The sequence below is a fragment of the Monodelphis domestica genome, chromosome 3, assembly GCF_027887165.1.
Source record: "Monodelphis domestica isolate mMonDom1 chromosome 3, mMonDom1.pri, whole genome shotgun sequence".
NCBI lineage: Eukaryota > Metazoa > Chordata > Mammalia > Didelphimorphia > Didelphidae > Monodelphis > Monodelphis domestica.
Window position 1 is genome coordinate 7,277,794 of NC_077229.1, and position 21,885 is coordinate 7,299,678.

Sequence of the window (21,885 nt, forward strand, 5' to 3'; positions counted from 1 at the left end):
TGGAATTTATGGTAGTTTATTTTACAATAGAGGGAAAATATTAAGGAAGAGAGAAAAATCTTTGGCTTCCTCTGAGCCAGGTAACAATTCTAAGGCTCCAGCTAGGGGAAAGGAGTCTCAAGAGGATGGGCCTTTCCCAGAAGCTAATGCCTCCAGAAAGTCCAAGGAAGGAAGTCAGCCTTTACACTCACCAGATTCTTTACCATCCTCAGCCCCGGTAGAACTGCTTCTTACAGGAGGCTCCTCTACAAGTGTGTCTCTTTCATACTCCCAGAAGAACCTTGATCAGGTCCTCCTCTCTTCCTTTTAAAGACCTTTTTTTTCTAGTGTCACTTCCCCTAATTCCCTAATTCAAGGTTGCGATGCTTGACATATGTTAAGTCGCAGGACTTCCTTGTATCTACACTCTTTGTGAAGTACTCAGACAAGCAAAAAATTTTACTATTATGCTGGCTCCCTATATCCCTGAGAATGACAAAAAAAAATCACATGAGGGAATGACACTTCTGTGAATCTTAAAAATTCTCAGACCCTACTTCAGAAGATTTGGTTAAGACCATTCCCCATTTTAAACAATGAAGGGACTTTGGTCAGGAATGTGAGAATTCTAACCTTACTCCACCTATACTTAAGCATACTTTAGGGGAAGATAAAGTTGTAAACTCTTTAGTGAACAATGAAGGTACTTAACCCATACTTATAGTGAGGCAAAAGCCTTAAGCTAAGTCTATTTTTAGATCTAATACAAAAAGGTGCTAAGTACCTATAAAGGTCAGGCAACTTGCAAACTTACAAGGGGCAAAGAGGTGTGAACTTACTCAGAAGTTTTAGTCTACCCAGAGAAGTTGAGAACTAAAGAAGGTGTGAATTAAGAATGGTCAACCTGTGAAAACATCTACTGTGATTGGTAGATGTGAGAACTTAGGGGAGGTGACATAGGAGAAAATTCTCTTTAAAAGGAGGTCAGAAAAGGCCTCTGGAAGTCAGTTTGAAAAAGCTGAATTGGAGCTCGGACTAATTGGAGTAGCGGGGTCTCTCTGAACACTAGAATTTTGCTTGGGACAAATCTTGTGGTGAGTGGATTAAAGACTGACTGATCTCTCTCTTAGGGCTTAGGCCTCATTGTTTCTTCTTACTCTCTCTCTCTCTCTCTCTCTCTCTCATTAATTCCTTATTTGTATTAATTAAAATCTCCATAAAAACCCAGCTGACTTGGGTACATTTCATATTTGGTGGGAATTTTTCCCTGGTGACCACTTTTTTGATTTAAACCATATTTCCGCAGTCAAAATTTATAACCTCCACTCTTTTATCTGTCACCGTTTATGGCAAACACACTCTTTTAACTATTACACTTCCCTATCAAAATAGAATTCTAGTTCCTTTTCTTCTTATATTATGGCAACTTCCTGTAGTCTTGGTTGCAGATGGGTAAGTGAAATATTACTACATTCTGTCCTACAGACTTGTGGAATAGAAATTACTTTAAAGCGGACCTATACAAGGGCCTAATTTGAAATTTTTTTCCCTTGTGTTTTTGGTTGTATTTTTCTCTTGTTTTGATAATTGATTCATACACCCCCATAACTCAACATTGCATCCTGAGCTGAACTGGATGTTTTTTTTTTTAACACTTCAGGGGGGATTGTATTTTAATTTAAAATCCAAGATTTTTTACTTTTTGTTTGAGATTGTATTTTTATAAAAATCCAAGATTTTGATTTTGTTTGAGAGAAAGATCTTCAAGGAAGAAGCTTGCTAACTCCTAAATCCAGAGAATGAACTAGTGCAGAAAGATGCCAGAAAACCTACACTACAGCAAGAAGATCAGGAATGAACTTTGGGTATGGTTGATTGAACTGAAGTTTGATTGAACATTTATTGTAAATGTACATGTTTATACCAAAAGGGACTACCCCTAATTTGGCTTTCTGTCAATGCACCTAGCAAAACATTGGTTTTGCTTTCTTTCTTTTCTATTTCCTCCCTCACTACTCTAATTTCCTCTTAAGAAAATTGAATATTGCATGAATCTGTAGTTAGAAGTGCGTTTAGGACTACAAGATGATTATGTTAAATGATCAATTGGGAGACTAGTCTCCCAATGAACATCAGGGGGGATTGTGAATCTTAAAATTTCTCAGACTACCTTGGAACATTATCTTAAGGTTATGGTTAAGGCTATTCCCAATTTTAAACAATGAAGGTACTTAATCAGGAATGTATTGGAAACTTTACATTACTCCACCCATACTTAGGCACACCTTAGGGGAAGATAAAGTTGTAAAACTCCTTAGTGAACAATGAAAGTACTTAACCCATATTTATAGTGAGGCAAAAGCCTTTAAACTAGGTCTATTTTTACATCTAATACAAAAGGATGCTAAGTACCTATGAAAGTCAAATTAATCACTAAAAGGTCAGGCAACTTGCAAGGGGCAAAGAGGTATGAACTTACTCAGAACATATAATCTAACTGGAGAAGTTGAGAACGAAAAACTAAGAATGGTCAGTCCTTTGGAAAACGTCTACTGTGATTGGTAGATGTGAAAATTTAGGGGAGGTGACAGGAGAAAATTCTCTTTAAAAGGAGGGCAGAGGCCTCTGGACTTAGTTCAGCTTAGGAAGCTGAATTGACTCTCTCTCTCTGAACTTTGTGGAGCTCAGGAGCTGAACTGGAGGGTCTCTCTGAGCACTAGAGTTTTGCTTGAAAAGATCTTGTGGTGAGTGATTAAAGACTGACTTAGTTTTCTCTCTTAAAAGAAAGGCTAGGCCCTAGCCTTCCTATTATTTCCTCTTACTCTGTCTCTCTCCCTTTCTTTAATGCCTTAATTTATATTAATTAAAATCTCCATAAAACCCAGCTGACTTGGGTATTTCATATTTAGGAATTTTTCCCATGGTGACCACTAATTTTTGATTTAAATCAAGACACTAAAAATTATCTTTATGCTTTTGGCAATTCAAAGTCTTGAACCCATATTTTGGGGGTCAGAGTTTATGGCAACCACTCTTTTGTCTGTAACAATCCCCAGGCTCTGGTGAGCATATATATCCATGGAATGATCAGTCAGTCAGTCAATCAATAGACACTTATTAGGCACCTGCTGTATGCCAGGCTGCATCCTGAGGCAGCTTCTGTTCTAAGGAATAATCAGCTGGCAGGGCAGGAAGGGGAAAAGGGAGTGGGGGGAGAAGATTGCAGGCAGCCCCCCTAGGGGAATAATTCCTTTATAACCCCTCCCCCACCAAGCCTCTAAACCCAGGAGCCAAGGCAGGAAGCCTCCATTTCCTAGAATGCCTGTGTCATGACATCATGCAAGTCTCAGCCCTCCCCTGTGCAGGACTCCATTTCCCAGAATGCCAGCTCCCTGACTTCTCCTTAGTCTTGGCTCCTCCCTACTGTGGCAGCCTCAGGGCATGCTGGGAATCTTCACTGGATGGTCTCAGCTCCTGGAAGGGTCTCTGCTGTGCTTCTTGGACCTTTGCTGAATGAGAGGGGGAGGGGGAGGAGTCAGTGTAGGGGGCGGGGCGGCTCTCCTCACTCTGGCAGTTGAGACTTTCTGCTCCTGAACTGCTGGGGCTGGGGAGGTCCATGGGGGAAAGCTTGTGTGCATGTGCAGCAGGCGGGGTGTGGCTGGTGGTCAGCTGGGCTTAAATAGTGTGTGTGGGGGGGAGACTGATGAGTGTGGGGTCCTGAGGGATGCTAGCGCCACCTCCTCAGGCCTTGGGGAGCAGAGATCCATTGATCAATCAACCAGTGTTTTATTAGGCACCTGCTGTGTGCCAGGCTCTCCCTGGAGGTACTTTCCAGGCTCTGGAAGATTCAGGGCAGGTCTGGAGGGGAAATGAGGATGGGAAGGAGAAAGCAGCACTCCCTCCCCCCTCCAATATCCCTAAACCCAGGAGCCCGCGCAAAAGACTCCATTTCCCAGAATGCCTCTGTTGTGACTCATGTAAACCGTGGCCCTCCCCCTTGGAAGACTATTTCCCAGAATGCCTAGGATCTGCGGTTAAACAAACCTTGGAAGTCTCAGCAAACGGAAAGCATGCAGCTGTGTTTCAGGAACCTCTGCTGGGTGAGAAGGGGAAGGCAGGAAGCAAATGGACAGGGTGAGGGTTGCCGTACCCCGGGGTGCCCTGAGCTCCCTGCTCTGAAGTTGAGACTTTCTCTTTTCATACTCCTGGGGAAGGAGAAGACCAGGGTGGAGCCGTTCCGTCTCAGTGTGCTTTGGAGGTTGGGCCAAAGCATGTGCGCATGTGCAAACAAGAGCCAACCTGCTGGGGTGGTGTGCTGGGTAAAAGTGTGTTGTGGGAGGAGGGGAGTGTCTGTAAGTGTGGGGAGGGGTAGAGCTTCGCTCCATTGATCAATTAGTCCCTGAATCAATAGACACTTATTGGATGCCTGCCGAGTGCCGGGCTCTGGCCTGAGGCGGTTTCGAGTGTAAAAAAGAAGCGAGGCAGGGCTCGGGGCGGGGGGAATTGGGGTAGCAGGGGAGAAGGCTGCAGGCTTGCAAACTCAGGGGCCCGGCTGGAGGACTCCATTTCCCAGAATGCCGAGGGTCAAAAGCCACACAAATCTTGGGCCCGCCTCTTGTGCCACCCCGAGGTATTCTGGGAATCTCTTATGGCCAACCTCAGCTCCCGGAAGGATCATAGTTGTGGTTCTTGGGCCTTTTCTGTGCAATTGTGGGGGGTGGGGAGGAGGGAAGGAGTCTGTGGGCAGGCGCGGCCCGAGCTCCCTACCCTGTCTGTAAGGACTTTCTGCTCCAGAACTCCTGGGGGGGAGGGGTGAAGAGACCTTCCCGGACCGCTTCCAGAATTATCAGTTTGGGAGGGTGTTTGTGTGAGCTTGTGCAAAAGAGAAGCGGGGCTGGAGCTCGGGCCCTGACCGGCTGGGGGTGGGGTGGGGAATGGCTGTGGCCCTGTTTGTCCCTCACTTTAAAGTACCAGAGAAAAGACTAACAGGGGAGTGCCAGGCCCAGGCCGGGGCACCCCTGTCTGGACGCAGAGCCTTGGCGGGGCTTTGCCATCCCCTAGGCGAGAGAAGGGGCCTCCATCCTTGGAGCCAGTGGGCAGCTGGGGGAGGGGCTGGTCCTGGCCTTTTCCCCAGGGGGACATCCAGTTCAGAACAGGCCTAGGGGAGAAGCAGCCTACTGGGGTGGGGAGGGGTTTCCTGTGTCTACGTACAATGGGAGGTGCCTAGATCTGGCCATTGAAGAAATGCCAGCATGCCCTCCCCAACCAACAGTGGATGCCCGTCTCCCCTCCTGAGCCCCCCATACCGTAGTAATTCCTCCCCCAAGCAGTCTTCATCCACCTAGTGCAGTTTCTGAATGGAATGGAGCCAAAGATGGAGGCAGAGGGGGCGGGGCTTCTTCCTGGCCAGTCTAAGGCCCTTTCCCAGCCTGAGGCTCCCTGTTACCACCTGTGGGGGGAGTCTCCCCTGAGGCCAGGGAAGGGCCTGGGAAACCCTCTAAGTCCTCCCCCCCAGGAGCACACTGAGGAAGTCTTTCCCCCTGAAGGACCCCATTGTGGCCCCAGCAGAGAGCAGGGAGCCTAATTATCCAAAGAAGTCTCTTATTTAGTATTGTGAGGGATGCTTTTATTGTTGACATTTAACTGAATAAAAGTGGTTGGATGAATTAAAAGAAATCCATAGACTTAATATCTTCAAACCCCAGCCTTTAAAAAAGGGTTTTCACTTGTTAAACATACCATGATTGGTCTCCCTCCTGGTAAATAGACGTACGACTTGAGCTATGTTTTTAACTTTTGAAATAATTTTCTAAACTGAATCATCCCTTAGTAAAATACCCGGATTGTTGATAAGAGATGTGGTAGGTCATCATGTGAGGCAACAATCAAGCCCTGTTATCAACACAGGGAGAGACAAGTTGTTTGGAGATCAGCAGACAATTAACTTTAGCCTGTAAACCAGATGAGAGACAATCTTGAATTACTAAGTGCCGAATTAAATTCCTTAATAAATTTCTAATATTACAGGCTGTTGAATTACCATCTTTATAGAAGCAAGAGGCAGTTAAGCCCTAAGATTTTTCAACAGTCAAGGAAATGTGTTTACAGGTGTCAACTAGGAAAAACACAGAACTATTAAATAGTCAAAATCACTCTTTAATCAAGGGAAAAGGGGTTAGCGCTGCTACTACGACAACAGAGCTGATTTCCAAGACTGCACCGGAGTCAAGACGCTCTGGTCACCAGCCCCTGGGAGTGCCACCGACTCAGGATGGACTCCGAGGAACAAAAGAACTTGGGGAACCTATGTACCACTCTAGATGACCTGGGGACTTTAGGATTAGAGGGACAGTTGATTTGACTTTACAATGGTGGGAAAGGAAAATGAGAAGTTCCAGACAGGAATAATAGTGAGGGGCTGGGGCCCCACAATGGACACAAAAGGGAAAGACTCAGCCTAGGGCTGGGTCACCTTGGTCACGAACCATAGCCTAAAGGGGAAGAAACCATTGGGACAAAAGGGACGTTTAACATTGGATGGGATTTGCTGTTCCCACCCAAACTACCAGGAAGTTCACTGTCTGGTGAAGAGGGACCTTCCCTCAGGGGGAAACCTCTCCCGTGAGAAAGTCAAAACCTGGGGTTTCCACACTCCAACTAAATAAACTGGGGATCTCTAGATTTCCATGTTGACAAGGTTTATTTCTTTATTTAGAATATTGACATTAAGAAAGGAGAAAGTTTAAAGCTGTAAATTTAAGATGTAACATCTATCAATTAGTTTGGGATATGATCAAAATATATACTTTTACAATAGGAATGTGATTTCATTGGTTAATTGTAAAAATGCCGTTACAAACCTCATATTTCAGGGATTTTATTTAACCATAAAAACTTATCACAGTTTTCTGATATGTACAATGGTCTTAAGTAATGTCTGACATCCATTGAATAAAGCAATGTGCTCAGATATAGTGTTTAAATGGCGCAGACTCTTTTAAATCCTGTAACCTTTTGGGTTATTGATTAGGAATTATAGTGATACTCAGGGTAGTGTACAGACTATTTGAAATGATGGGGGGGGGTACAAGGAATGTTGGATCTAAATAGGAAAGAAATAAATAGTAATGGATCTTAATCAAAGTTCCAAGGAGAGAATAAACTCTTTAGAGAATCATTTAAACTATGTAGTTATGAGAGGAGCAAAGAAAGGTTTTTAAAAGTTATATAGCCTATTTCTGTTAATTGAGTTAACAGTATTTGAATGTAAAATGTGTGAATGCTTTACTGCTAATAAGATCGAACAATTTTCCTTGTGTTTTTTTTTTTAAACCCTTACCTTCCGTCTTGGAGTCAATACTGTGTATTGGCTCCAAGGCAGAAGAGTGGTAAGGGCTAGGCAATGGGGGTCAAGTGACTTGCCCAGGGTCACACAGCTAGGAAGTGGCTGAGGTCAGATTTGAACCTAGGACCTCCCGTCTCTAGGGCTGACTCTTCCTTGTGTTTTGAAGCAATGAAGAACATCAATATTTTATCTTTGAAGTCACTATCAAATTAGGTAGACCAAATTATATCTAGTGAATCCCTAAGTTAAAATAATTTGTACCAAAAATTTAGAAGCAGAACCCTTCCAAAGAATCATTTGACAATTATAATTTTATACTTAGTATTTACCAAATCTATGATCGTGACATGAAATGACATATTGAAACTCTCATAATAACAACAATACACACAGCGTCTGTATTTCTAAAAAACCTGATGGACAATCTACAAATATATAATCCTGATTTCATATTTCAATTGTGGAAATTTCTTAAATTTAGCACAATTAAGATTTAAGATGTTACTCCAAAAAAACAAATACACATTCTAATTTTGAAATAAACACCATTTAGAAATTGAGAAATTAAGTATTTCTGCCCTAGCCATTGGATTAGTTTCAATTTAGTTTTATATATTTTCCTTGTTTCTAGTCTTTTTTAATGTGGCCAGCAGATATTAATATTATTGTTGTTATTAATTCTTATACTTTGGCTAATCAGACCAGAAAATGCTAAGACTAATGAATAAGTGAGATATACTAAACCATGTTGGCACCAAACACAAATAAAATAACTGAGAGTATTCCCTTCATTTCCTTTTATTTGTTAAGCTATCACTACTACTGCTGTTACTTTCTCCTGTTATTACTGTCTGTAAGTTCCTCTTAAAGACATACAGAACAAAGATCGTTTTTAACAAAAGCAGGTTCTTTTGAAAAAAATCACTGAATTTGATGATCTGCAATTTTATCTCTGTTCTTTCCTTTTTTTGGTAGGGGCCACTATTTAGAGGAATATTTCTTTAACTTAGAATTAAAACTGAATATGGGCTCTGTCTTTTGACATGTAGAAGAACTTGGAAAAAAAATAATGGAGTTTGTGGTTTTAGCCCAGGTGGGAGAACATTTCAAATATTCTGCCACAGATTTTAACTTTTAATCATTCACTTTACGTGAAGTATTTTACCAAAACAGTTGTTTCATGTCTCAGAAATTTATTACAAGCTTCACAGCTCAGTAGCAGAGATTACTTTAAGGTTTCTTTTCTGTTCTTTAAGATACTTATTTAGAAATGTATGTATGACACATTTCTAACAGTACTGGATCAGAAAGCTAGCTTATCCTTTTAAAAAATTTGAAAGTATTTATAAATATATATGCACCCTGTGGTTAAGATAATGTGACAAATTTCTATATTAGCAAAATCTTAAATCCTTGAGTTTCTTAAGAAAGGCGAATCCTTTGGACTAGCTAGTTTACTTAAGAATAATGTGAAATTTACAGACTTCTTTTGAGGCAATTGTGTCAAATGAACAACTTTAATCTTCCCTCAAAGGCAAATGATTTCCAGCTCATGAAAAATGAACACTTGACACACTTGGAGAAGGTCCTGCAGAAATTTTCTCCTCTGAGAAGGAATAGAAAGAACCCGGGTACAGCCAGCGACCACCCAACTCTGGTGGGGGCACAAGACCAGCCCTGTGGGCCTCTCTCTGTCACTGTGCTCTTGGCTCACTAGAAATTGTAAAGAAAAGGACAGTAACCACACTACACCCTGACAAGACCAGACTTCACACAAAATAGCCCTCGAGAAGAATCACCCTCCTGAGATGGGGCACAGCTCAGCTCAACGTGGGTCTTTAATGGGGAGTCAGAAAACAAAGAGCCCTAAAAGAAAAGCTGCTGAGCATCTCCAGAACTTCTTCCTGAGGGATCTCAGAATCCTGAATCCTTTCCTTAATCTCACATTGACAAACTATAAAGAAATGTCCCGGCCATAAATCCGACCTGAAGATCCAAACCTAATTGTGGTCAATGACAGCTGGAGATGTCACTCCACCCAGCCTGTAGCAAAGGTCCCATAGAGGCGTCCAGCACTGTGTTCTGTGGGTTTCTGACAGATAAGCAGCAGGTCATTAGCAAGGCAGAAGGTATGGAGGATGTTAAGGAACATGCAGTGTGTTTGGTAACAAAGGTTTGGAGCCTTTGACTCAAAGTTCCAACTTCAGGACCAGCTTCAGAGGAGAGAATTTCCTGAATCCTCCAGAACTTTCCTACCACTTGGGTCACAGGAACCTTTCTGGGCCACAATGGTTTGGGCAGCTTCTAGTTGGCCTCGGTCTTCAAAGGATCCAACAGGACCTGAACATGCCCAGTTTGCTTTCCTGGGATCTCCTCAGGGCAGCTGTAGACTCCCCAGTCCCAGTGAGCCCAGCTGCTCTGCTTGGCTCTCAGCTTCCCTAGATAACTGCACAGACCTAAAGCTTTTATTCTTCCCACAGAAAGTCTTCAGTATCATTCATTGCTGTAATACGCTGATGACCCACCAAACTGCATCCCTCCCGATACTGTGACCGGCATTCTATTATACTTGATATCTTGTACACGATTAATGGAATAATTGGGTCTAACTCTGTCTATGTCCAAGTGCGTTCTATTCCTTCTCAGAGGAGAAAACTTCTGCAGGACCTTCTCCAAGTGTGTCAAGTGTTTGTTTTCATGAGCTGGAAATCATTTGCCTTCGAGGGAAGATTAAAATTGTTCATTTGATAAAGTTGCCTCAAAAGAAGTCTGTAAATTTCACATTATTCTTAAGTAAACTAGCTAGTCCAAAGGATTAGCCTTTCTTAAGAAACTCAAGGACTTAAGATTTTGCTAATATAGAAATTTGTCACATTATCTTAACCACAGGGTGCATATATATTTATAAATACTTTCAAATTTTTTAAAAGGATAAGCTAGCTTTCTGATCCAGTACTGTTAGAAATGTGTCATACATACATTTCTAAATAAGTATCTTAAAGAACAGAAAAGAAACCTTAAAGTAATCTCTGCTACTGAGCTGTGAATTTGTCCTTGCAGTTACTTATCTAAAGGATTCTATGTGATCCCTTGTTTCATGATCAGTAATATAAAGGCAATAAAACAATTTTCCTTTCAATATGAATAAGATAAATTGTTGGAAGTCAAACAAAAGGTGGGTCAATAAAGGTTTCTTGCAGAAGATGAGATTTCAGGCCAGACCTGAAGGAATCCAGCACTGAGGAGGCAGAGACTAGTGTGGACAGTAGTGAAAGCTGGGGAGGAGGGAGAGGAGTCCTGGAACAAGGTCAGGAGATGGAGAGTCTCCTGTGAGGAACTAGAAAGAGCCCAGTGTCACTGGATTCTTAGAGTAGGGAAGGGAATGAGGGGAAGGAAAGGAGAGTGAAGGGGAAGTTCTCAGGGTAATCAGCCTTGTAGGTGGCTGCCCAAGTGGAATATCAAGCCCTGGGGTGGTTTAGATTCCTGGGAAGCATCTAGGCTGAAGAGTGCTCATTTTGGTAGCCATGGCATTCCAGATAATAGAGGGCAGGGCTAAAGGTGGAAAGGCAGGGAGCATGCTGAGGTCTGTTATTGTGAAATCACTTTTGAAGATTGATATAATATTAATTTATGGTCGCCAAGGAATGTACTTATGAAATTCCTAAAATGAAACACTCAAGTCAGAATGGAGTTTATGGTAGTTAATCACAAGGGGAGTAATAAAGGAGAGGGAGAGAAGGAAAGGGGGGGGCAGAGAAAAAGGTTAACTCAACCTTCTGGCAGAGCCAGAGGGAGTTTAGGCCTGAAGGCCAAGGTAGAAGGAGAATCAGTCCTTGATTCATGGGACCAATCTGAAGGAAAGCTGTCTGCGGGCCTCCTCTCTGCTCAAGTTCCTAGTACCAACTGGCACCTAGCCCTGTCCACAGGAAATGGGCGAACTCCAGAGGCTGTTCCCTACCTCACTTCCTGTGCCTCACAAGTGCCAATGGTGGCTCAAGCATGGCTTAGGACAGCCCAGGTGGGCAGTCAGTTATTTCTGATTTGCCATTGCCTAGTACATGCCCATGTAGCGTGGGTGTGCACAATTTTGGGTGCCAGACCAAGCAAGATGGAGATTTAAAAATCACAATCCCCCCTGATGATGACCAATCATCATCTAGTCTCCCCAATTGATCACTAAACATAAGCGTCCTGCACCCCAAAATTTCTGACTGCAAGTGCATACAAAATTTCTAGCCTCTAAGAGGAAAACTACAGTAGTTGTAGATTAGGGGGAATAGGAGAGAGGGGGGGGGGAAGGGGAGAGAGAGAGAGAGAGGGAGAGAGAGGGAGAGGGAGAGGGAGAGAGAGAGGGAGAGAGAGAGAGAGAGAGAGAGAGAGAGAGAGAAAGAGAGAGAGAGAGAGAGAGAGAGAGAGAGAGAGAGAGAAACCAATGTTTTACTAAGTGCCTGTAACTTTTTCCTCTTGTCAGTAGGTGGCTCTCTTTACTGCCTACTGCCAAGGGCCTATTCTGTTGTAAATTCTTCTATCTTTTCTCTTAGGCTAAGCTTTTTTTAAAGGTCTGGGAGGGGTCACAAGTAAAGAGGAAGCCAGACAAAACCCTATGCCTAGAGGCAGAGGCTGTATGAAAACTCCTTTTTAAAAGTGTGTATATGGGAGGGTCCCCAGCAATCTTTCTTTAGCCCTCAGGCTAAAACTGTTAGTACCATGTACTATTCTCCTTGAGGAAAGCCCACTTAAAATTTTAAGACTAGAAAGGCCGGGAAACAGGAAAATGGGCTTTAAGTAGGCTCACTAGCTGTACTCAGCTGTTTTTGTTGCAAAGCAAGGGCTCTGTTCTCCAGAGTTTCCTGGCTGCTAATCCACAAGAGTCAGTTGATTAGATTTAGCTACCTATCTAGTTATCAGAGTCACATAGCTGGGAAGTATCTGAGTTAGATCTGAACCTAGGATCTTCCATCTCTATACCTGGCTCCCAATCCACCGAGCCACCCAGCTGCCCCCTTAAAATTAAAGGAAGGAGGAAAAGAAAAAAACCTGCTGACCCCAATTTAACTTAAGGAGAAAAGAGAAGAGAGAAAAAGTGTTTTATACTCACATTTTCTGGCAGCTATGTCTTTAAGCCGATTTAGCTGGTAAAAAGAACTGACTGAGTGAGGAGGAAGTAGGGTGAAAGGCAAGAAAATTAAGGAAATTTATTGAGGGAACTCGATCCCTTCATGGTCGCCAAACTGCTACTGTGAAATCACTTTTGAAGATTGATATAATAATTTATGGTCACCAAGGAATTTACTTATGAAATTCCTAAAATGAAATACTCAAGTCAGAATGGAGTTTATGGTGGTTTAATCACAATGGGAGTAAGAAAAAAGGAGAGGGAGAGAAGGAAAGAGGGGGAAAAGGAAAAAGGTTAACTCAACCTTTTGGTAGAGCCAGAGGGAGTTTAGGCCTGAAGGCCAAGGTAGAAGGAGAATCAGTCCTTGACTCACATGACCAATCTGAAGGAAAGCTGTCTGCGGGCCTCCTCTCTGCTTAAGTTCCTAGCATCAACTGGCACCTCGCCCTGTCCACAGGAAATGCACGAACTCTAGAGGCTGTTCCCTACCTCACTTCCTGTGCCTCAAAAGTGCCAATGATAGCTCAAGCTTGGTTTAGGACAGCCCAGGTGGGCAGTCAGTTATTTCTGATTTGCCATTGCCTAGTACATGCCCGTGTAGCGTGGGTGTGCACAATTTTGGGTGCCAGACCAAGCAAGATGGAGATTTAAAAATCACGGGTTCTGGCCTTGGGTGCCAATGGAGGACATTCATAATCCCAGGACTTCAGAGGTAGGGCAGGTAGGGTAGTGAGAACTACCAGGAACCGCCCAGAGTAGAAGCCTTACTAGAAGCTGTCTGCTCTCCTTGGCCCTGAGGTCTCACTGCATTCTTTCTTTGGGCTCAGATTTCTCAGCTTTCCTTTGGGCCTCAAATCTTTCTGCCTCCTGGTTCTTAATGTATCTGAATGAGGAACTTTGGCTGTCCCTGCTAGTGGTGGTGGCTGTCCTTTCCACTGTACCTCATCCTTCCTCTCTGAACTGTTTGAATATCCTTTATATCAAGAGTAATTCTCCCTCCCAGACCTGACTCTAAGGGCTGCTCTCTGCCCCTGCTATTGTTATGGGAGAATGAGTTTTGTTGTATGAGAGGGAATGCTGGTCCTGACCCAAAGAACTATAGCTCAGCCATGTTGATCCATGATAGTTTCAATTGAAGGATATTCCATATATTGTAACCATGGGGATGGACAAAGCCCTTTTGGGGGGGGGGGGTGGAATATCCCCTGGATGGGTGTAGAGGACAGTGGAGTGGCCCATGTAAAGTTTCAGATTTCTGGATTGAATTGAGGATCTAGAGAATTGTTCCTATGTTTGGAAACTCTCAGCCTTTCCTCAGACTATTCTTCGCTTGGATGTCCCATGGGCATTCCAGGCTGAACAATAGGGAATGGGTCAGGAAGGGGTGAAATAGAAGAGTATCCAATAATTCCAATTACTAAATATATAAAGTCAGAGAGAGATAAAGACAAATAACCTGTGCTAGAGGACAGAACTACCAATTTTTTTCTTTTTAGGTCATTTACCCTTAGTTTATTCCATTGACCACCCTTCTATCCAGTACTATATTTTAATATTTTAATGATTACTGCTTTATAGTACAGTTTAAGGTCTAGTACTGCTAGGCCATGATTCACATTTTTTTCTTTAGTTCCCTTGACATTCTTGACCTTTTGTTCTTCCAGATGAACATTGTTGTAATTTTTTCTAATTCTATAAAATCATTTTTTGGTATTTTGATAGGAATGGCACTGAATAAGTAAATTAATTTAGGTAGGATTGTGGTTTTTATTATATTAGGTCGGCCTACCCATTTATCTTTCCTTTAGATTTTGGAGAGTATCTACTGAGCCCATTAAATGAACAGTCAATTAGTAAATTATTTAAAAAGAATGAAGAAATTGTGCCTCTTGAGAATTCTAATCATTACACTGTCAGTATCTTTCTTTTAAATTAGCTTAATCACCAAAATATTATATTTTTAAAAGATGCAACACCCCTTCTGTTCCTCATAATTCTTCTTTCCAAAATGACTGAATGTGTTCCAGTAACAAATGGCATTCATCATAAAACCAAGACAGAATGTTTTGGCTGTGACACAGCATACCCAGTTGTTCCCCAAAGTTTCAATTTAACATCAGATTACACTTTTTCACTTAGCTAGAATCAGAGTCTGATCCCATATAAGGTCCAGGGAATCCTCTTTAGGCTTTTATCCAGATAAGAGTATTTCAGACTTTTTAGACAACTAAGTAGAGAACTCTTTTTCATTGTTTTCTCTTAACTAGTCACTAGTAATATTTCCCCCCTAGAATACACAGTACATGCTACTTTCTCAGAAACTCTTCAGAAAAATATTCTTACCAGATCAAATCTGATACTTTTGATGAGGAGGAATTTCAGATCACCTTCTCTCCTTCTCCACCGAATCTCATACTTCACTCAGCGAGCACTTCCCATCTCCCTGATTCCCCAGGGGAATGCATTTTAGAGTAAGATACAAAGTACCTTTGTCAATATTTCATTGGGCTCTGAATGACAAATCTGCAGTGCTGGCTCTGAAAGTGTTTGAGGTTAGAAGTTTAGGTAAATTCTCTTGTGTGCTTCAGTTTCTTCGAGTCAGTGGATCAGGGCTGTAGCAGATGAAATCTGGGCTCTAAATCTTGTGACTTTTGTTGGTTTAGGGGTCAATAACATTCAAGGATGTGGCTGTGGACTTCTCCCAGGAAGAGTGGTGTCTACTGGACCATTCTCAGAAAGCCCTGTACCTGGAGGTCATGCTGGAGAATGTGCAGAATCTACTCTCTGTGGGTAAGGACCATTTCCTGTGTTAATTCTGAATCGTCCTTTAAGAGAATGTCTTTATTCCAAGCCAGATGTACAGGTTTTTGAGTCTTTGTCAATGATTAAAAAAGCAGAAGTGCTGATTTCTGCCCACGGTTCTCGTTGTGCCTGCTTTTCATTTAAAAAAAATAAGGCGTTGAATTATGTTATTGGAAGGTGGGACTGTCCTTCTTCCTTGTCCCTACAATTGGGGCCCCTCAGTTTTGGATAGCTTCTTCTGAAAACATAAAACAGTGTTACAGAATTCTATTCCTGAAGCTCATCTCAGAAGTCATCTAGTTAGACCTGAATTTTGAGTGCAAATCCTCTGTTTATACCCAGACAGCTTTTCTTTGAAAATGGGTATTGAAGGGAACCCTCTCCATGCCAAGGCAACCCCTTCTCCTTTGGGCTGGGTCTGGTTTTAAGAAAGGAAGTTGAAGCCAAAAAGGCGGCATAGCACAAGCAAAACTGGACCTGCCCTGAGAATGTCAAATGAATCTTAAGATGTGCTTTACAAAGACTAGAGTGAAAGAATGTGCATGAGTAACAGTGAGGTGGCTCTCCTGAGGAAAACAATTCGAAAGTTAGGCAGAAAGGATCTATTTTGAGGGATAAGGGAAGGAACTCTATTTAAAACTGTACACAAAGGAATGCAGACAATCCATCCCCCCAACTTGTACTTTAGATTCTGAACCTGGACATAAGCTCAGTTTGAGACTCCAGGAACCTTCTTAAGACTTACCTTATTGGCTCCGCCTATGCCAACCTCTTTGAATACAAAGGCCTGTCACAAGACTGTAGGGAGGTCCTAAAGTCACTTTGCAAGTTGAAGCCTATGGTAAAACCTGTAGCCCCAGGGCAATGTAGCTCCCAGTTCTCTCAGTCCTGCAAGCCAGGAGCTCAGCCTACAGATAGCACCTCAGAAGAAATTAAAGTTGCAGAAAACTATAACTACAGCTGAGAGGAGCAGCAAGGAAAAACTGAAGTTTAAGAGAATGCCCCCTCTACCCTGAGAACTGAGATAGAAGTCAAAATGGGGAAGAAAAAGTCTGGGAAAATGAGCAAACAGAAAAGAAACATTTACTCATAGAAAATGTCTATGGAAGCAAAGAAGAACAAGACTCAGATTGAGGCGAGGATTGGGACACAAAAGCCTCCACATGCAAAACTTCAAATAATAGGAATTGGTCTCAGGTGCTAGAAGAGTTAAAAAAAGAATTCAAAAATCAAATGAGAGAAGTAGAAGGAAAATGGAGAAAATAAATGAAAGGAATGCAAAAAGAAAATAAATACTGAAAAAGTAAAATTGGTCAAGTGGCAAAATAAGCAGAAAAATCCAATGAAGAAAAGTTTCAGGAAAAGTATAATGGACCAAATGGAAATGGAGAATCAAAAGGTCATGGAAGTAAATTATTTTTTAAAAATTAAAACAAAGCATATAGAAGCCAATGATTTCTTTTTTCCCCCAAGTTTAATTAATTAATTAATTTTGAATATTTTTTCATGATTACATGAATCATGCTCTTTTCCTAACCTTCTCATCCCCATCCCATAGCCAATGAATAATTCCACTGGATTTTACATATCTCATTGATCAAGACTTATTTCCATATTATTAATATTTGCACTAGGGTGATCATTTTAGAGTCTACATCCCCAATCATAGCCCCACGATCAAGGACTTATTTTTCTTCTATGTTTCTACTCCCACAATTCTTTCTCTTGATGTGGGTAGCATTCTTTCCCAAAAGTCCCTCAAAACTGACCTAGATCATTGCATTGCTACTAATGGAGAAGTCTATTATATTTGGTTGTACCACAGTGTATCAGTCTCTGTGTACAACATTCTCCTGGTTCTACTCCTTTTACGCTGCATCAGTTCCTGGAGTTCATTCCAGTTCACATGGAATTCCTCCACTTTATTATTCCTTTTAACTCAATAGTATTCCATCACTAACAGATACCACAATTTGTTCAGCCATTCCCCAATTGAAGGACATCCCCTCGTTTTCCAATTTTTTGCCACCACAAAGAATGAAGCTATAAATATTTTTGTACAATTCTATTTCCTTATTATCTCTTTGGGGTATAAATCCAGAAATGGTATGGGTGGATCAAAGGGCAAACAGTCTTTTAATGCCCTTTAGGCATGGTTCCATGTTGCCTTCCAGAATGGTTGGATCAATTCACAACTCCACCAGCAGTGCATTAATGTCCCAATTTTGCCACATCCCCTCCAACATGTACTACTTTTCTATTAGGCAAATCTGCTAGGTGTGATATTGAAATCACTTTAAAAGACTGATATATATTAATTTAAGATCGCCAAGGAATTCACTTATGTAATTCCTAAATGAAACACTCAAGTCAGCTGACAACTTTTTTTTATGGTGTTTAATTACAAACAGGAGGAAGAAAGTATGAGAGAGAGAGAGAGAGAGAGAGAGAAAGAGAGAGAGAGAGAGAGAGAGAGAGAGAGAGAGAGAGAGAGAGAGAGAGAGCAAGCGAGCACCTGGATAACCAAGGGGCAAAGGATCAGTCCGTATCACTCCTGTGATCAATCTGGAGGAAAACAGGCCATATTCTCAAATTATTAAATCTTGAGTTTTGCTGCAGCCCTTCCTAATCTTGTTACCCTGAGTATGTGGAGATTGTAGTTTCCGAAGACCTGATTCTGTTATTCCAAGTATCTCTATTGTTATTGATCAGGAAATAGCTAAATCCCATCTTCTAAAGAATGGTCTGAATAGGGTGGAGTAGTTTTGAAATTCAGTGTGAAATAGTATCTCAGAATTGTTTTGATTTGCATTTCTCTAATTATGAGTTTATATAAGAGAACACTTTTTCATGTGCTTATTGATAGTTTCAATTTCGTTATCTGAAAGCTGCCTATTTATATTCCTTGCTCATCTTTCAGTTGGGTAATAGAAGTCAATGATTTCTTGAGATATCAAGAAACCATAAAATGACATCAAAAGAATGTAAAATAGAGGAAAATAAGAAATATCTGACTGGAAACAATTGACTTGGAAACCATCTAGAAAAGACAATCAATGATTCATTAGACTGTATTTTTAAAAACCTAGGTGGTATATTACAAGAAATTATCAAAGAAAACTATCTTAATTTTCTTTGAATCATATGTTAAAAGAGAAATTTAAAGAATCCACAGATCACCTCCTGCAGTAAATCCCCAAATGAAAACTCCCACGAATATTATGGCCAAATTGAAGAAATCCCATACTAAGGAGAAAGTACCGCACTAAGCCAGAAAGAAACACTTCAAATATCATGGAGACCCAGTTTTTATTACACAGGATTTGGGAGTTTCTACATGAATGGATCTAAGTGCTTGAAATATGATATTGCAGAAGGCAAGAAAAAAGGGTTTATAACTATGAATCATCCATCCATTAAGACTGACTATATTCTTTCAGGGAGAAAAATCATTATTTAATAACAAAGGGGATGTCCAAGTATTCCTGCTGAAAAGGGCAGAGCAAAACAGAAAAGTTGATGTCCCAATATCAAATTCATGAGAAGCATAAAAAGGTAAATTAGAATGAGGAAATTACACAACTCAATAAAGTCAAATTGTTTCTATGGTTAGTGGAAAAATGATATTTGTAACTCTTACAATTGCTCTCCTTATCACAGTAGTTAGAAGTAGTATATATAGTGTGGTAGAGACATGAAGAGAGAGAGGTTTTGCAGGACAAGCCAAGAGGCAAGAACCAAGGCTGGGGACCTATCGGTCAATCAAGAAGGTTCTAAATGGAATGATCCCAGGAGGAGAGGCAGTTGAGCTGGCCAGGAGAAACTGAAAAACTTCTGATTCTTTCTCTGGTCCTGGCCGTTGAGCCTGACTGGAAAGGAAGAAGCTGAGAACTGATCCTTGATAGCTTCTGTCCTTGTAAGGCTGGCTTGGTTTTGGGGCTCTCTGACCAAGGGAGAAACTTCTGCTCTCTCTGAGACTTGACTGATCAACAGTTGGAGGAAAGCCAAGCTGAAAGAGAGATTTTTCTTGGTGGCTTTGTGAAAAAGAAGGAAGATTTTAAACAGTTGTCCTTCATCTATCTTTCTTAACTGTCTTAGAGTCACAGTTGTGACTGGACTACTTTCCCAAACCCTCAAATTCTCCCTCATTTTAGATTAGGGATACCCTCATCCCTCTTACCTCAGTTTCTCATCCTGTTATCCCAATAACCCCCTGACTTGAAAGGAAAAGAGTATCTTTATAGTTCACTCATGGGGGAGGGAAGAAGCCAAAGGCTTCAAGAAGAACTGGGAGGTGAGGGGGCAGGGAAGAGAGAGTGAAGAAGGGAGGGAGTGAAGAGGGAGGAGGAGGTTAGGAAATAGATTGATCCATCAGCCATCAGTAGGAATCGGGCAAACCCCAGTGTATTCCCCAGTATCTATTTAGAGCAATCCCCTTTAGCAGTATCTCCTGTGGCAGTAACTCTATCTCTGTAGCAAGTGTCCCCTACCAACAGCTCTCTCTAGTAATAAGCCAGAGCATTCAGTCATTGCAACAAAAAATAGTTTCCACAGATTACCATTTCTATTTCAATAGGCAGAGGGTGTTCAGGAACATATGCAAAAAAAAACAAAAAACTAAGGAGTGAAAAAGTGGATAGCACTGAGAGAAAAAGAATAGAGAAGTAATATGGGATAAATTATATCAAATAAAGAGTCATAGGAAGAAAAACTTATAGTGGAGGGGACAGTGAAGGTGGTGACAGGCATTCAGTAAAACATTCTCATTGGGAATAACAGACTCATTGAGGTATAGAATCTTATCTTACTCTATAGAGCTACAGAAGGAGAATAAGAAAGGTAGTTAGGTAGGTGAATAATATAAGGGAGGTAGAATAAAAGGAATGATTAAAAGGCCTATTGAGAAATAGGAGAATAAGAAAGGTGGTGTGTAAGGATTAAAATTAGGATTTTTGACTCAATAAGAGAGTTATAAAGTGATGTTTTCATAGATTTTAAAACATAGCTTAAGTCAAAACGACTTTTAGCAGATTTTATTTACAAAGAGGTGGAAAGAGTGAAAGTGGAATATGTAGATAAAGAGACAGATTGTAACCAAGCCCACCAGCCCTAAGAGCTTCTCTGGTGAAGTCTGGTTCAGCACCCCAGCAAGAGGCTTCCTTAGGTCTCTCTCTCTGCATTGAGTTCTCAGCCAAAAGTCCATCAGCTCAGCTTCCTCTGCATCCTGAGCTACTCACCCAGAAAGCTGAGAGAGGATCCAGGTGGTCTCCTCCAAAGCCAAGGCAGGAATCTCTGGAACCAATCACTCCAAATGCCAGGAAAAGAATGGTACATGGCCCATGCTGGTTTCTTCTCTTATGCACCTTTACCACGTCATTTCCTGTCTCTCCTCCTTCACAGAAACAGTCTGTCAACCTGCTTAGTCCTACCCACAGTTGGGCAGTTCCCTTTGGCCTTGAGGGTTTTTGACTTGTGAATTCTCTTACTTAAATATTAAGTAGGGGTGCTTTGAGTTCTTGATTGATTGAGTTAAATGTCGTTGATCTATTTCATCAGAATAGACAAAGAGAGATCATTCTATTTTTCACAGGTGATAGGAAGGGAAATGATATAAGGGATGAGAAATGAGGGGAGTAATTCAAAGGGAATCATGTGGACAGACAGTGAAAGGAGAAAGTAGGATTAAAAGAGGAAAAGGTGAATGGGAATACAGAGATGGTAGTCATAACTGCAACTGTAAATGAAATTAACTCCCCCACGAAATGGAAGTAGATAGCAAGAGTAGATTAAAAACATGATTCTTGGGAGATGTTTTTTATAAGAAACATATTTGGCATATACAAGTAGACATAGAGAGAATAAGGTAAGTGAATTATTTCCATAACAATATGGGAATCACATATTGTCCCAGTCCCTCATTTTGCTTAGTCTACCAAGCTTATCCTTATTCCTCCTTCATTCTTCACTTAAATCCCAGGCCGCATTATAGGAAAACAATGAAGGGAATAAATATTTCAAAATACCTTGTCTTTGGCCTCTACTGGGTAAAGTTCATAATTATCATTAATATTACAACATCCTTGTGAGTTTGATTCTTATTGTCCTCAATTCATAGTTGAGGCGAACTGAGGTGAAATAACTTACATGAGGGCACCCACATACTATCTATTTGAGGTTGGATTAAATTTCCTTTTCTGACTCCAAGTTCTGATCTCTTACCCTTTCACTACCAGATACCTTTAATTTCTAGAGAATGAAGATTGTACAATGTGCCTATCCTTCTATTACAAGAGGTAAATAAAGATTGAATTTTCTGATTGCAAATGGTTTCCATGATCTCTGCCCTCCTGCAGATGTCCCAACAGTGAATACAACAGAAGCCATTCTGTAGTCCTTAATTTCATGCCCCTTTTCCTTTAAAAGCACCATATATTTTATTTTTCTCTCCTGATCTCTTCCTTCTTTCTTATGCCCAGGGCTTCCAGTTCCTAGAGAAAATTTTATCTCCTGTTTTCAGCAAGGGAAAGCACCATGGCTGCTAGAGCAAAAAGACACAAGGAACTCCTGCCTAGGTGAGTGAGCTGAAAGCAGGTGTATAAGTGCTATTATTCCAAAAGACTTTTATCTCTTGTGCTGAAGGGAG

The 21,885-nt window shown here is 41.3% G+C and overlaps 2 protein-coding genes and 1 long non-coding RNA gene across 4 annotated transcripts in view; 2 read left to right on the plus strand and 1 right to left on the minus strand.

Annotated features, from left to right (window-relative positions):
• LOC103102131 (uncharacterized) lies at positions 1 to 4,163 on the minus strand. Its single transcript, XR_466172.2, has 2 exons — positions 4,024 to 4,163; positions 1 to 3,488 (listed from the first exon to the last, which is right to left on the minus strand). It is a non-coding gene; the product is annotated as an uncharacterized LOC103102131 (long non-coding RNA).
• LOC130453493 (zinc finger protein 665-like) overlaps positions 3,760 to 21,885 on the plus strand; it is a 25,515-nt gene continuing 7,389 nt past the window's right edge. The window contains exons 1-3 of one of the 2 annotated variants that reach the window (XM_007490635.3): positions 3,760 to 4,079; positions 15,104 to 15,230; positions 21,719 to 21,814. In XM_007490635.3, the coding sequence (XP_007490697.1) occupies positions 4,050 to 4,079; positions 15,104 to 15,230; positions 21,719 to 21,814 (253 nt within the window). In that variant the 5' untranslated portion in view covers positions 3,760 to 4,049. Of the gene's footprint in view, positions 4,114 to 15,103; positions 15,231 to 21,718; positions 21,815 to 21,885 lie in introns of both variants that reach the window. The other variant, XM_007490636.3, reaches the window with a different exon arrangement.
• LOC100620011 (zinc finger protein 883-like) overlaps positions 5,659 to 21,885 on the plus strand; it is a 122,502-nt gene continuing 106,275 nt past the window's right edge. The window contains exon 1 of the mRNA XM_056820457.1: positions 5,659 to 5,844. The gene's annotated coding sequence lies outside the window, so the exon portion shown is untranslated. The remainder of the gene's footprint in view (positions 5,845 to 21,885) is intronic.